The sequence below is a fragment of the Capricornis sumatraensis genome, chromosome 9 (genome assembly GCF_032405125.1).
Source record: "Capricornis sumatraensis isolate serow.1 chromosome 9, serow.2, whole genome shotgun sequence".
Taxonomy (NCBI): Eukaryota; Metazoa; Chordata; class Mammalia; order Artiodactyla; family Bovidae; genus Capricornis; species Capricornis sumatraensis.
In genome coordinates, this window is record NC_091077.1 from 17,047,190 (window position 1) to 17,062,297 (window position 15,108).

Sequence of the window (15,108 nt, forward strand, 5' to 3'; positions counted from 1 at the left end):
CTAAAGAGATTGCTCAGCCCCGGTTTAGGTGAAACTTGATAGAGAACCATTTGTCTAAAGGCGTGGAGGTCTCCCCTTACCCTTACCCCCATGGGAAACCTAGAATCAAATAATTCTTAACTGGAGTCTTTTTGAAGGACTGAAAGGTACTGGTTTTTCTGGAGCATTCATAATGTAAAGAGATTTGAGCTTGATTTGTCAAATGATTAACATTTCAGTGACAGACAGATGCCACTTGGATAGGACATTTTGGTATGTGTACTGGTGCTCCCAGCATTGGGTTTTGAAATTATGAACGGCCCACTGCCATCATGGTCCCATCATTTAATTCAACCACAACATGCCAGAAGCATTAGGCACCGTGAACCTCTCTGTACAGTCATGTAGGCTGCTCCCATGTAGTATTTCTCCAGGTAACATGGATGGAAAAACGTTCTGGTGTGAGGTTTGTTTTCCTGCCTTGATCAGCCAAATCATTCCTGCCAGTGCTCCTGGGCACGAGTGAAGTTTCTGTCTGAAGGGCGTGTCACGAGGCATCCCAGATGCAGTGTTCTTGGTTTTTGGGACTGCTGCTTCAATAAAGCTTAGAATTTCTGTACAGCACAGTTGGGTCTCACTCGAATTAGTTTTTGGAATAACCTCCAAATTTGTGTTCTCGCGATTTGGTTGAACCGCTGAATGGATACTTCCATTGATAATAAGGTATAGTAGTTCCAAGAACCAGGAATGTGGCTTTGAAAATGCAATTGTTAGAACTGTGTAAGAGATTGCAGGCCAAATTATTTTCCATTTATAGGAGTGTGTGAACCAGTTTTGGGACATGATGGATAAAGTAGGTGACATTTTTACTGCTTTACCATTCAGTAATTCAGTTTTGGGAGCCTTAAAGCTGGTAGCAGCAGCAGCAGCCATGACGTTTCTGGATGTAGAAGCAGTTCACCTCAACTTCCTATTTTGCACTGTATTAAGTGTGGAGCCAGCCTGGTGGTTTATTCGGATACTTCCAAACTGGTTCTCATATTCCCCTGGCATACTGCTATGAATGCCCTGGCTCAGCCCTTTCAGTGTATTTTTGGTGGTGTAATTTAGAATTACAGGTGTGCAGTAAATCAGTTATTTTTAATAAACCTTAAAATGTTCTTGTTTAGCGCTCCCCTGTACAGGTTAAATTAATTACCTTTCTGTTTAATTAAGTTTTAGCAGTATTGGATTGTGGATAAAGGGATTCATAAGAGAAAGGTAATCTTTTCATGGTAAATCTTATATCCAGTATGTGAAATCAAAAGAAACTTTATATAAGTACAAATGTTCTTATTTTCATTGTGAGGTTTTTAAAACTATTTTAATTCATGTCTTGGTATACCAAAAATGTTTCGATGATTATTTGAAATCTGAAATATTTTCTTAAAATCTGTCACAATGTTTTAAGGTTTTAGAAGACTTGTTATTGCACAGGGGAGAAAAAGGTTGGGGATAGAGGCTCTTACAGTCTAATAAAAGTATTATTCTCAGGACGGTCTCTGAAGTGGGCAAACCACAGTAGTGGGCTATTGTGATCCAACCACTCTTTATCAGTCTATATTTTAAGGTCTGTTCCTGATGAAATCATACCCCTGTTGTTTTCAGAAAACTAGAGGGATGGCTAGAATTAGTTGTCCTCGGCTTAGAGATGTGGAAAAAGCTCTGTCATTGCAGCACTACCTATAATAGCTGCATCTCAGAACTCAGGTAGCAGCTTTGAGATGGCAAGACAGGAGCTTTTTTCTAAGGATGATCACGCATCATGTACCCCTCCCTAATTTCTGCTCCTCGGACACCAGGTATATCTTCTCTGTTAGCTTTTAACAGCATTCTTGGAGTGCCTGTTAATAATGCGTGCCTTATGTGAACAGGCCACTGGTGCCTTTTCCCCTGGATGGGATCACAAAGCTTGTTTGGTGGCAGTGTCATGCAGTCAGCATTGCTGGTTTTAAAGAAAAGAGGTAATTGAGAGCTTTGTTTTGTTCTGTGCCAGGCTGGTTCCGCTGCCCCCTCTCCCACCATATACCATTCAGGGAGGTGGATTAAACAGCCCACAGAACTGAACTCACCCTTTCCTTGAGCTTCCCTCTTCCTCCTCTACATGTCCTGAAGGTGCAGAGGAGAGGTTTTTTGTTGGCTCGAGAAGATCTACATTGTGTGTCTAGGAGCAGAACTTTATTTTCAAATTAAGTAAAAGTCCCTACCCAGCCTGTTTGGCTGCTTCATGTTTTCCTTTGTCCCTGTGATCATGCTTATTTTTAATGGAGATATTACGTGGAACAGATGACTTCATGAACACTGACTGAAGAGTGGATTGAAATGAAAACTGAGAGCCAGTGTAAGAGGAAATTTGAATTGGAGACTGCCAGACCAGGTTTGAAAGTGACAGAACAGTCTCACACCTGCCTGGTTTTCATCACTTGACAAATATTGGTAGACATGAATGTCTCAAGAGTGTTTGACCGTAAGGTCTGGGCGAAAAATTAAGACTTCTGTGAGCAAAGGGTGATTGATTGATTTGGGGAATTGTAAACTTGAAGAGTGTTGTGCACCGTTTTAGAGAAGTCCTGAGTGCCTGAGGAAAGCTCATAGTTGAGCTGTTCTCCAGCAGCCTGGAGGTGGGGCAGCTGCACCCTGGCGGGACTGAGCTGGAGCGCAGTGTGAGGAAGACAAGGCCAGCGGTACAGCTTACTCTCAGTCAGTCTCAAGGGTAGAAGCAGTCAGTTTAACTTGTGTAAGCAAGGATTTCTTAAGCACTTAATCCATCTGTTTTTATTGAATGCGTCACTTTAAGTAAATTTCAAATTCCAGCTGACAGAAAACTGAGGCCCAGAGGGCAAGTATAGTCCAATAGTGAGTCTGTTGGCTCTCAGTGATAATCTACACTGTGAGTCTGCAGAGCAGAACTTTATTTTCGGTTTAAGTAAAAATCCCTACCAAGTCTCTTTGGCTCCTTTATGATTTCCTCTGTTGGATATTCAGCCTTCGTTTTGGAAAGGTCTGTTGCTGCTGCAGTGTTCATATGTGTGGGTACTTAAACCTTAACAGTGCAGCCTGCCTGTCTTATTTGTTGGGTTTTGGTCAAGTTAGAGAGACAGTGTTCTGCTGTGTGGAATTAGCAGCAAGAATGTGCTTAATCATTTTTTCTAACTTGTCCATGAATTGAATATTCATTGTATCGAATAATGCTTTTTGCTATGTGTGTCAAGTTAGCAATATATCAAAGAAACAAGCCTTCCAAGTTAAAATAGGCATTTTTTCCATGTACCCCTCCATTAGAGTGGCTCTCTGAGCGTTGACTGAGTGAAAATGTTTGATAACATGCTTTTGAGCTCCTTCCCCACCCCCTTTAGGCCTTTCACATATGAGTTCTCTTCAGTGAAGCTTTAGCCCCTGTATTTTGATACAAAGATGTGCAGGAGTATTAGGGCAGAGTAGCTCCAAGGGACTACCTGAGTTCTTTGGGAGTTGCTCATTTTCTTATCCTCATCATATTTTATTCTTGAGGTACTATTTTTAATAATCCACCTAAATGTTGGTTAACAGTGAGTTCTTGGAGCATTTTAAAATAAAGGTAGGTAATAACATTTGGTATTCAATCTTTCAAAGACTTTGTTTTTTCATTCAGAAACTGATGTTTAAAGCTGCAGTAGAATTTGTTTTAGTAGTCTACTCTTGGGATTCCATGGATTCCATCCATGATCAGGAACAAGAGGAGCAGTAGTATTTTCCATTAATACCTGCAGATTCTATGTCTACGAGACTTGAAACTGCCAGTTTGTTAACTTCGCGTCACAGCCTTAACTTCTGTGCTTGGGTTGATTTGTTCTTTTAAACTTCATTTCATTGAATATGACTAGACTATGAATAGTTGACACATTTTGCCTTCAAATTGTTGATAGTTACGCTGACTGTACTTAACAGGCCTTTGCTTTAATAATGTAGAACTAAAGGAGAGGTGACTTTTTTAAAGGTTTTGTTAACCATCTTCCTGTAGAGAAGTATGAATTGGCAACTGTTGCAGATTCTGTAACAGTGGTTTGCTTACACCTCTGAATTGATGTGGTCTCTCAGGATAGAGATCAGAAAATTATGAATTTATGAGGAACATGGTTATTACTGACGATACTCAGAAACAGCGCTACTCATGGTAGAACTGCAAGACTTGCCTAACCTATAGCTAAACTGAGGGTGGAGGTCTTTTAAATATAATTTTTAATAAGCAACTGTACCTTTTGGGGAAGAGAGAACCCTTTAAGCGGAGTTATTGGTGGAGAGGATTGAAGTTGGATTTGTGCTGTCTCTAGAATGTTAAGTAGACAAAGTCCTAATTTCTAAACTTGGCTTTTGGTTAAAATGGTTATGATCATGGAAAAAGGTTTGGTTTAGACTTGCTTGGTTTCTGGGTTGTAGTGACAACTTTTTGATAAATCAGTGTCTTTATAGGCACAAACTAGAAACTTCTAAAAATGCAACAATATTTGAATTCTGACAACATGGTTACAGCTGTCAGAGTTAGATACTGTGATTTTTAAATTTATTTTTAAGGTTATTAGGTAGTAGTCTCAGCTCTAGGAGGTTAACTTGGGGTGGGGTCTCTTCACTGTCTTGATACAACTTGGTATTTTCATCAACGTGGAGTCAAGGGCTGTTGGTCCTCAAATGGCTGCTGCTGTTGAAATAAATGGCTTTTAACATGGCCTCAAGAATGACCACAGCATTTTTGGACTTGCTTTACTTTTGTAAGGATGACAGAAAGCCAATTTGTATGACTATTTATTCCTTGGCTGTGATCATTTTTCAGTTGTGGATACTCTAAAAGTTAAACCAGTGCCTCCTAATTTTTTCTTTAGAAATAATCCTAATCTCTTTTCTTTACACCAGTTTTCCTTCTTGTTTTGTGCAAAGTGCTGGTGTAGTCTGTAATATTTCAGGAAAGGACAAGGAAGGTGAGGCTATAGATTTAAACTTTGAATACTTGACCTTCTTCCTGTCCACTGCCATGCAAATATATTACTAATAAGTGTACTCTTCAAATTTAAAAAAATTAATCTTACTTTGCACTTCAGTCTTTTTGTGGTATATTAATTTTAAAATCCTTATAATTTTAATACCCTTTGAACAAAGGAATAGGCTAGGCAAGACTTGGGGCCGTTAAGGGATTTATTTTTGTACTGCTAAACCAAATTGAAAACTGAGTGAGAGGAGGCTTTATCATCATAAAGAATAATCCTGAAAATGAAAAAAATATTTCTTGGAACAAAAGGCCTTTCTTGACTTCGGAGAATCTGCTTAGTCTCCAAGTTAACGCTAAAATTTCTGGGCTTTTTTGGTGTGTTTGTGCCATCTTCAAGTTCAGCAGCCATTTTGGTGGTTGTCTTGGTGGGTTCTAACATCTGGTTGTGGTGGTCATGAATTGGCAATCCAAACCTGGAGGAAAATCTGTGGGTTCTTTGGAAATGTTTGTTTTTTCCCTTTTGTGTCGACTAGCCTCCTGAGTGAGTCTATGTAGCTCTTGAGGTGCCAACTGAGCTCTAAGTTTGCATTTATCTGTGTCCTGTAGTGAGAAGGTTGAGAGAGCACTAAGAATAAAGCCTGGTTTAATTCATTGAAAAGAATCCAGATGCTGCTGTGGTTTTTGTGATGGATAAGTTATACATCCTGCTTGTGATAGTTATGAAGCCTAGTGCTGTGTGCAGAAATCAGCCACAGAATTTGTGGGGCCCAGTGCAACGTGAAAGCTCCGGGCTCCTTACTTTAAAATGACTGAGCATTTCAAGCAGCAGCAGAATGTTACCTAAGTGCATGGCCCTCAGCAGAGCTCGATGCGATTGGACAGGTTGCACACTCCTGTAGCCAGCCATGCTGTGTGTGCGTCTTTTGAACATATACATGTACACATCTTTTTAGTGAACAGTTGAGCTCATTCAGTGGCATTGCATTTAGTGTGCTGTTAACCTGCTTTCAGCAGTCAGTGTATGTGTAAAACTGTTTTCCTTCCTTCTTCCCGAAAGTGAATCATGCAGACTTCTTTCCTGTAGATTTGGATTGCCTGTAGTCATGAAGGAACATTTCAGACAGGGAAATAGCTTGTTTGAGGTGGGAGGAAAATCAAGGACATATTGTTAACAAGTTTCACCTACTTTTACTGCACACCTGTAATGCCTAGTGTGGCGGTTTAGAGAACATGGAGTGTTTCTGGGCTTTCTTATAAGGCAGAGGCTCCATACAAGGTTGCTGATGATTGTTCTAAATTCCCATTGTTTTCTTGGCTTTTCTCCCTTGGTTTATGTGTCGTCTGGAAACTGATTTGTAGTTGGTGAGGTAACATACGTGGAGCTCTTAATGGACGCTGAAGGAAAGTCAAGGGTAAGTGTCTGAGAGAATTTCTTCTGTGGATTTACTACATGAAAAATGTAACTGTATGGTGGCGTGGAATCGAATGAAATCAGGAAGGCAGTGAGTGCTCATGTTACAGTAGCTATGTTTGGTTTGCCAAACATCCGAGTGGGGTGGGAGGGGATTTGCCAACTGGAGTCCCGCTTTTCCAAATGGCTGGCCAACGAGCTTCTTGGTATTCTTTTTGGATGCCCAATTTGGATAACTGGGGACCAAGAGCAGCATTGTCTCTTTGTTAACAGAGGAATTGGCTGTGTGTGAATTATGCATGGAATTTTAGCGGTGGTATATTAATGTAAAACGTGTGTTCTTGTCTAGAAAATGTTACTTTTGGTTGTTTGCTGAATTTGAAAGTTGTGTGAACCAAAGATTCTGAAAAGTTGCCTTTGTGCCAGTAAATTTGTAAAACAAATACTAAAACGTGAACGTTTAAAATTGGCCTCGTTTAAAGAGAAAATTAACTATTTTCTGTCGTGCAATAGAATGGCTTAGAATAATCAAAAGGATGAGCTTAATTTATGGAAGGGATGGATTTAAGGAGGAGTATGACAAGGAATTGATTGAGTACCGAGGGAAGCAGATCTAAAGTTTGTGTGATTTCTTGGAGAACCTGAATTTAGGTCTGCTCATTATAACTTCAGCAGCGCTAGCGCAAAAGCTGGTAATGTGAAGAGAGGAGACACTAGGAGCGGAGCTCTTAATGAGGAAGGCCAGGCAAGACACTCTGTCAGCTTCCCCTTAGAAGGGCTAATTTAAAAACTGTTACAAACAACATACTTTTAATTTATAAATGTCACTGAAATTTACTTTTTTTTCTTTTTTCCTCCCTTGCTCTTCTGACTGGTCTGTGGCTTCTTCCAAAGGGATGTGCGTAAGTATTGTCTCATTACTTATTGGCAATTGAAGCTTCTCAGCTGTAGGACTGGTTTCACTCATTTCCTTTTGACTCTTCATAGTGTTGTTGAATTCAAGATGGAAGAGAGCATGAAAAAAGCTGCGGAAGTTCTAAACAAGCATAGTCTGAGTGGAAGACCACTGAAAGTCAAAGAAGTAAGCTCATGAAACACTGTGGATACCGTCTTTAGTTGTCAAGTTGTCCCTGTTTGGAGATAGGAAAAGACAGACATAGTCCTTGGTGACGTCCTGTTGTTGTTAAAGAGGAGGGTCATTCGCAGGCTTCAGCAGTCTTTCCCGTAAGAACTTTGGGATAGTGGCTGAACACATCTTGAGCCACTGCCTGCTGCCTTCTGACACCTGTGGTTTGTCTTAGGCCAGCCTGCCTTGGTTTGGCCACTCACACTGAGCCCATGGTTTTCTACTGTGTGTGTGTTTGTTTTTAAGGTATTCTACATCTGCAATTTTACTCAGTCTGAATCCTCATCATTTTTTTGTTAAATGAATTTTAGTCCTTTTTCGTAGCTAATCCAAATCAGGGGTCTTCTGTCCCTGAACGAAAGTGGGAGGTTTTTGGTTAATTCAGTCCTTCCTTGACTTATGTTTACCTCCTACTCTTGAAGGAAGGTCAGTAAGTGCACAGCGCCCAGAGAGGAAGTGTGGTAGGACTTGAGTGCTCTCTCATGTGCAGGTGGCACACAAAATGGCAGAGTTTAAGAATCAACCCCAGAGATTCACAAGCCTTTCCACACATTACACATGAGTTGAATTCTGGAAGGATGAAGCAACCTTCGTGATTTAGAGCTGTGTTTTCAAAATTTTGGGAAATCACCAATGGGGTTTGCACAAATTATAAAACCCCATTGAATTAGTGAGAATTCAATTATACCAAGCCCTTGAAGATCTTATTTCAACCTGGAAGTTCTAGCTAATCATTTCATCCACCCCTTTACCTTTTGTTTTTTTCCTAGTTCAAATTGAGAGCTAAATTCTATACCCTTCCTTTCTTCCTCATACTTTTGGCTGGAATTGTTCCTGGCCTGGCAGTTTGGTTTTAGTTCATTTGAATTTCTTGTTACAGATTTTGAGAAATGGTTTCTAAACAGCCTCTCAATCTCTGAAATTTGAGGAACATCACTTAAATGTGGGAGCATGGTTTTAATTGTCACTAGGTCAGTTAAATGTAACCCTTTTGTGCTTGTTTTAGGATCCAGATGGTGAACATGCCAGGAGAGCAATGCAAAAGGTGATGGCTACGACTGGTGGGATGGGTATGGGACCAGGTGGCCCAGGAATGATTAATATCCCACCCAGTATCCTAAATAATCCTAACATCCCAAATGAGATTATCCATGCATTACAGGCTGGAAGACTCGGAAGCACAGTATTTGTAGCAAATGTAAGTAAATGGACACATTGTTTCATAAAGTTTGACTTACTACTTTAGATGGTCTTGTCAATGAGTTAAAACAGTAGCTCTGACATTTGAAGGGGGAAAAAAAGCTAAAGGAGGGTTATGGGCTTTGTCCACTAATGACCACAGTAGTCATAAAGTCACACAGGCTTGACTCATGGTCCTGTTGGGGCATGTTTACTGAGTTTTGCTGGTGTTTGTAAGAGTACGTGCAGGGTAAAGAATATGAACAGAGGTTGTATATTGATGTTCCCTTGTTATGTCTGGGTGTATGGTAATAAACCTCATTTGCAAAGGGAAATTTTTTTTTTTTTTTAAAGAATAAAAGTGGATTGGGGAGGATGATGGTAAACCTTAAATGGGGAGCGAGGTTTTTTGGTATTCACACAGTAAGCATTAATTTGAAAGGAATGAAGTGACTTAAATCGTTGCTTCAGAGAAAAGACTTTACTATTCAGTAAATAGTAGTTAAAAGGCTTATGACATTATTTTTGTAACATTTTCTAATGCTTGTTTTCTACCCAAAGCATGTCACAAATGTAGTAAAAATGTTTACAGTGAGATTTTCCTCTCTCTTCTCTTGATTAGCTGGATTATAAAGTTGGCTGGAAGAAACTGAAGGAAGTTTTTAGTATGGCTGGTGTGGTGGTCCGAGCAGACATTCTTGAGGATAAAGACGGAAAAAGTCGTGGAATAGGCACTGTTACTTTTGAACAGTCCATTGAAGCCGTGCAAGCTATATGTATCCTTCTTTTGGAATTCGACCTAGTGAATTTAGTTTGGCTTAAATGTTGTATTAGTAATGCAGGTTTGTGTGGGGAAGTGGTAATGTTGTGTATTAGCATTTCCTGTGTTACTGGAGGATCCTCAGGTGGTGCTAGTGGATCACCTGCCAGTGCAGGAGATGCAAGAGATATGGGTATGATTCTTGGGTCAGGAAGACCCCCTGGAGGAGGCAGTAGCAACCCACTCCAGTATTCTTGCCTGGAAAATCCCATGGACAGGGGAGCCTGATGGGCTACAGTCCTTGGCGTCGCAAAGAGTTAGACACAAGTGAGTGTGTATGCACACGTGACTAGAGAGAATACATTACTGTGGATATTATTACGGGAGTTCAATACTGTGTAGATAGAAGCGATGGTTCGAAAATGGGCACATGTCAATGAGTAGTCTTCTCCAGGGTTTTCTTTTTAGAAGGTCTGATTTGAAGGGAGAGGTAAATCCTTACAGGGCCTGTCTTCTCCAGTGGATTGACATTCTGGAAGAAGCACCTCTCTGACTCTAGGCTGCTCACTCTAGAGTGACCGCAGAGAGAATACCACACATGAACACTGATCTTAAACTCTGGTAAGATTGTCACTGAGTATATTACCCAGAAAACATGGTACTTCAAAACATGCTAGAACACCGGGCGTATTGGACACACTAGGAAAACTGATGTCAGCACTGTTCTTTTTTTTGCGGGGCGGTGGCGGGGGAAGGGGGAGTTCATGTAGTACATGGAATCTTTGTTTGCCAAGCAGGGATCGAATCTGCTTCCTTTGCATTGGAAGCATGAAGTTGAATCATTGGACCATGAAGGGAGTCCCTAATGTGAGTGCTTTTTAAGAGGAGAATGGTTTAGTGAGAAGTATAAGGTTTTATGACTGAAGATCCACACCTAAGGAGTAAGCAGAGGTTTTGTTTTATCCCCCTTGAGCCTCTTTTATTGTTGCTTTTATGCTTACTGTAGGAACAAATACTTGAAAGTATAAGCAGGAATCAAAATTACTCATAAATTCACTACCTAGAGGGACTGGTGGCAGCAGTTGGAGTATTTTTCTTTTGGGTATTTCTTTGCTGCTATGCATGTTTTTAGAATTGCAAGAAATAGCCTTAATTGTAATATCAGCTATGTTCAATGGCCAGCTGCTGTTTGACAGACCAATGCATGTGAAAATGGTAAGTTAATAGGGTCTTTTATTTATTTATTGGCTGTGCTGGATCTTTGTTGCTGCACACTGACTTTTTCTAGTTGCTGGGAGTGAGGGCTACTCTCTAGCTGCGGTGCACAGGCCTTCTCATTGCAGTGGCTTCTCTTATTGTGTAGCACAGGCTCTAGGACACATGGACTTCAGTAGTTGTGGTTCATGGGCTGAGTTGCTCCGTGGCATATGTTCTTCCTGGACCAGGGATTGAATCCGTGTCCCCTGCATTGGCAGATGGATTCTTAACTGTTGGACTACCAGGGAATTCCAAGGATCTCTTTCTCTTTAATATACGCAAATAAGGTTAGCAAAAACATGGGATTATTTAAGAGTGTACATGCACATAGCCATTGTGCTCTATTTATGGATCAGTCTGAGTCAAAGTCTGCAGTATGTTGAGCAAATTTATGACAAATAACAAATAACTTTCTGCTCATACAACTCTTCAGATATTTTTTCCTTCGCATGATCAGTAGTCACTTGAGTATCCTGCTTGAGCAAGTGGTTGGTTTCAGAGAATGGTTATATACATAGGTTTCCAATTTTCAGAGTATTGGAAGTATGTTTGCTTAGCATCCTATCTGTTGTAAACATAATGAAGTCTGATTCAGAAAGCCTTTAAAGTTCTTTTGGAGCATTTTAGTATAAACAGCTGTGGCTGTGCCAAAGATGCCAAAGATAACAGTATTAATGATTAACACAGGCATGACTGGAACGTGCTGAGGGTCATCTAGTTAGGACTGAAGATCAGGAACAAAATAGAAGAAACTATCAAGGATTTGTTTTGTTCCTTTTAAGCGTTCAGTTTAGCTTTTTGAATAGATAATTGCTTCACATGATTCACCTGATAGCTCAGTTGGTAAAGAATCCACCTGCAATGCAGGAGACCCTGGTTCAATTCCTGGGTTAGGAAGATCTGCTGGAGAGGGGATAGACTACCCACTCGAGTGTTCTTGGGCTTCCCTTGTGGCTCAGCTGGTAAAGAATCCGCCTGCAATGCGGGAGACCTGGGTTCCATCCCTGGCTTGGGAAGATCCCCTGGAGAAGGGAAAGGCTACCCACTCCAATATTCTGGCCTAGGGAATTCCATGGACAGTCCATGGGGTCACCAAGAGTTGGTCACAACTGAGCGACTTTCACTTTCACATGATTCAAAAGTCAGAACACATGAAAAGTTTGAGTGTGAGAGTCTTTCTCTTACTTTGTGTCCAGGTCCCATTCTTCCCCCACAGTGATGTGAATGTTTATTTATCATCTTTCCCCCTTTACATGAAAGGTCGCAACTCTCCCATATTCTTTTTTTTTTTCCATATTCTTTTATGTATATTTGGCATGTTCTTCTGTGCCATGGGTGTATCATCATGTCTCTGATCTGTCCTCTGTTGGTAGGAGTTGCTTCCAGCTTTTGCTGTTGCTGGCAGTGGTGCAGGGAATACTGAGATTTATTCACTGTCTCTTTCAGGATGAGAGGGCCTTACCAAAGGGAGATTTTTTCCCTCCTGAGCGTCCACAACAACTTCCCCGTAAGTGTCTCAATTATTTATGGCTACAATTTTGAATTTAATGTTTTATAACCAGAAAATTACAATTACCTTTGAAGTTGGGCTGTCAGTCTTCAGTTATCTAGACTGTTCTTGAGCAAAACATTCAAAAAGATTGTTTTCCTTATAAATTTTTTCGGGGTGAAAAATGAGCAGAGAGACAACGTAGGAAGGGTTGTTAGGATTACATTGCAGTGAGGCAGGCTGCCCAGGACACAGAAGGTGTAGCTGGGAAAAAACAGACTGCAAAAAAATGAAAGCCAGCTTGCACTTGGGTTCAGAAGAGATTGGTTATTACCATATGGCCCAGCAGTCCCACTCTTAGGTATACACTGCAAGAGAGCTGAAACCTGATACCCACACAGAAACCTGTACACAGATGTTCACGGCTGCATGGTTTCAGCTGATGAATGGGTGAATAAAGCATGGTAAATCTAGACTGGACTATTATCCGTAAAAAAGAAGTACTGGTAACGTGCTACAGTATGGATGAACTTTGATTCTGTCTATTGGAAATGTCTAAAATAGGCGAGTTCATAAGACAGGTGGATTGTGATTGCTAGGGCCTGGAGAAAGGGTGAAGTTTATGGTGTGTGAAGTATAACAGTCAGAATTTTTATATAGGGTTATTTGTGACATCCAGGTGAAAGTCCATCCTGGGGCAGGGAAGGCATAGGTAGGAAGAGTGGGTAATAGTGAAGTCTTCCTGGGCAGGCCCACAGAAGGGCAGGGAGCCTGAGCACGGGAGCAGTGGAGGGGAGGGACCGTGGTAGCATGAGGGGCTGTGTGTCAGCAGGGCATGCAGGGCTGACCTGTGGAAGGCAGACTGGGGGTAGGGAGAGGGCAAGACTAGCTGGTGTCTCTTGAGAGAGGACTTTTCCTCATGTGAGGCTGTGGGGTCGAGGTGTTTGGAGGGCCGGCCAGGGCCGCCTCCTGTCTAGAGCAGTGGCTTATGCCTAACGCTTAGCCATCAGAGGTTGAATTGAATGGGAGCCTAGACTAGCATACTAATTCTTGTTTGCAGAAGCATAGTAGAGACAGATTTTTGAGGGGAAGTCCATGTTTCACGAATATAAGATGGGTTATCTGTTGAAAGTTAGCATTTACAGATGGACCCCATTTCCTTGTCATAATCTGTGTGGTCTCTTATGGTAATTACCAGGAACAGGGTGCTGGCTCTTGTTGATTTTGTGCCTAGAGCAGGGGGTGAGGGCTGCTTGGCAGCCAGACTGGCACCCTGGGCTCCAGGGAGCCCATTATCTGTGGCTTTTGGTTTCCCCAGAAAATCTCAGGGTTGACTTCAGTGCTTTGGGGAGTAAGTAACCTTGGTGAGCTCTTGCTGCTGTTTATGTGCAGTTTCAGAACATGGTTTTTATCAGATTAAAAATTGGAGAGCTGTTTTTTGTTTTGTTTTGTCAGTGTTTTTTTTTTTAAGTGAACTTTGTTCCTATTTTTAAAAATCTCACCCGGTCTTAGCCTCCAACCATGATCACCCAGAGCATTGCAAGTATACTCTCAGGCCTTGTTGGCTGTTTTGAGATCAGCCTGTATTCTGTGGGTAGGGTATGATCCTTGGCTTAGGACGCTTTCGGGTTCCTTGGATATACTAGCTTCATTACTCAAACCACCTGCAGCAGAGTCAGAGAATAGCCCAAGTCCAGTGTGTTAATTGGCTGGTTTATCACGTTTTTCCGGAGAAAAGTTCTTTGGGTCACCAGGTTGAGAGATGAGGGTTGAGCGTATGTGTGCTGCTTGCTTTGTGAGGTCTCCAGTTGCCTTTTCTGATTAAACATTTCTCATTACACTATTCAGGGAAACAAGTAGGGGCTCACAGCTTGTCACTGTGTGGGTTGTTGTTCACAGATCTTCTCTGTAGTTTTCATGTGAACTGATTTTTAGTTGTGCTCGTTTTATATAGATGACACATTCTAGTCCCTGTTGTTTTAGGAGAGCTTATGCCTTTAAAGGGAGAGCTCCCAAATGTGTCGATGTTGCATCATGGATTAGGCCCTGGACTTGGTGGAGCAGATGGGTGGTGGGGCAAGTGTGACAGCTACTACACAGTAAACAAAGGGTCTTTTTAACTTTTAGGGTCAGGGCTTCCTATGGAAGTAGAATCAATACTCTGACTTTCTCATTTCCTTTCAGATGGACTTGGTGGTATTGGCATGGGGTTAGGACCAGGAGGGCAGCCTATTGATGCCAACCATTTGAATAAAGGCATTGGAATGGGCAACCTGGGACCTGCAGGTGAGAAGTACAGTGTGCCTCTTGACTGGGGATTTCTGGGGAAGTTAGTTATCTTAATAATAATTTTTGGGATGATTGGACATTGAGTAGTTCAAGTGGAATGAGGCTCATATTGGGACAAAATTAATTCCTTCCTTATTTGTTTGTGATTCATTTTAATTGGGCTTCCCTGGTGACTCAGACGGTAAAGAATCCGCCTGCAGTGCAGGAGACATGGGTTCGATCCCTGGGTCGGGAAGATTCCTGGAGAAGAAAATGGCAACCCACTCCAGTATTCTTGCCTAAAGAATTCCATGGACAGAGGAGCCTGGAGGGTCACAAGAAGTCAGACGCGACTGAGCGACTAACTAATGTTTTGATTAAGGCAGTATTTTGGATTTTTACCAAGTGAATACTTCTTTCTAAAGCTATTGTGCTTTGCATTTTATCCTCACAAGTACTTCTGAGCTGAGATACTCAGTTAAGCCTTTGGATAAGAGGAGGCAAGCCAGAGAGATGGTCTTGCTCAAGGTCACACTATCAGTTAGTGACAGAAATTCCTGATCTTGGGACCACCTCACTGCCACCGTCTATCACCCAGAGGCCTGTGGGCTGTCACCTGGTGTTTACAGGGCTTCTTGAG

At 41.5% G+C, this 15,108-nt stretch overlaps 1 protein-coding gene across 2 annotated transcripts in view; it reads left to right on the forward strand.

Annotated features, from left to right (window-relative positions):
- Window positions 1–15,108, forward strand: part of HNRNPM (heterogeneous nuclear ribonucleoprotein M) — a 39,769-nt gene that overhangs the window by 11,183 nt on the left and 13,478 nt on the right. The window contains exons 3-11 of one of the 2 annotated variants that reach the window (XM_068980737.1): window positions 6,338–6,390; window positions 7,284–7,291; window positions 7,377–7,470; window positions 8,522–8,560; window positions 8,678–8,713; window positions 9,317–9,470; window positions 10,620–10,669; window positions 12,158–12,218; window positions 14,385–14,486. In XM_068980737.1, the coding sequence (XP_068836838.1) occupies window positions 6,338–6,390; window positions 7,284–7,291; window positions 7,377–7,470; window positions 8,522–8,560; window positions 8,678–8,713; window positions 9,317–9,470; window positions 10,620–10,669; window positions 12,158–12,218; window positions 14,385–14,486 (597 nt within the window). Of the gene's footprint in view, window positions 1–6,337; window positions 6,391–7,283; window positions 7,292–7,376; window positions 7,471–8,521; window positions 8,561–8,677; window positions 8,714–9,316; window positions 9,471–10,619; window positions 10,670–12,157; window positions 12,219–14,384; window positions 14,487–15,108 lie in introns of those variants that run through there. The other variant, XM_068980738.1, reaches the window with a different exon arrangement.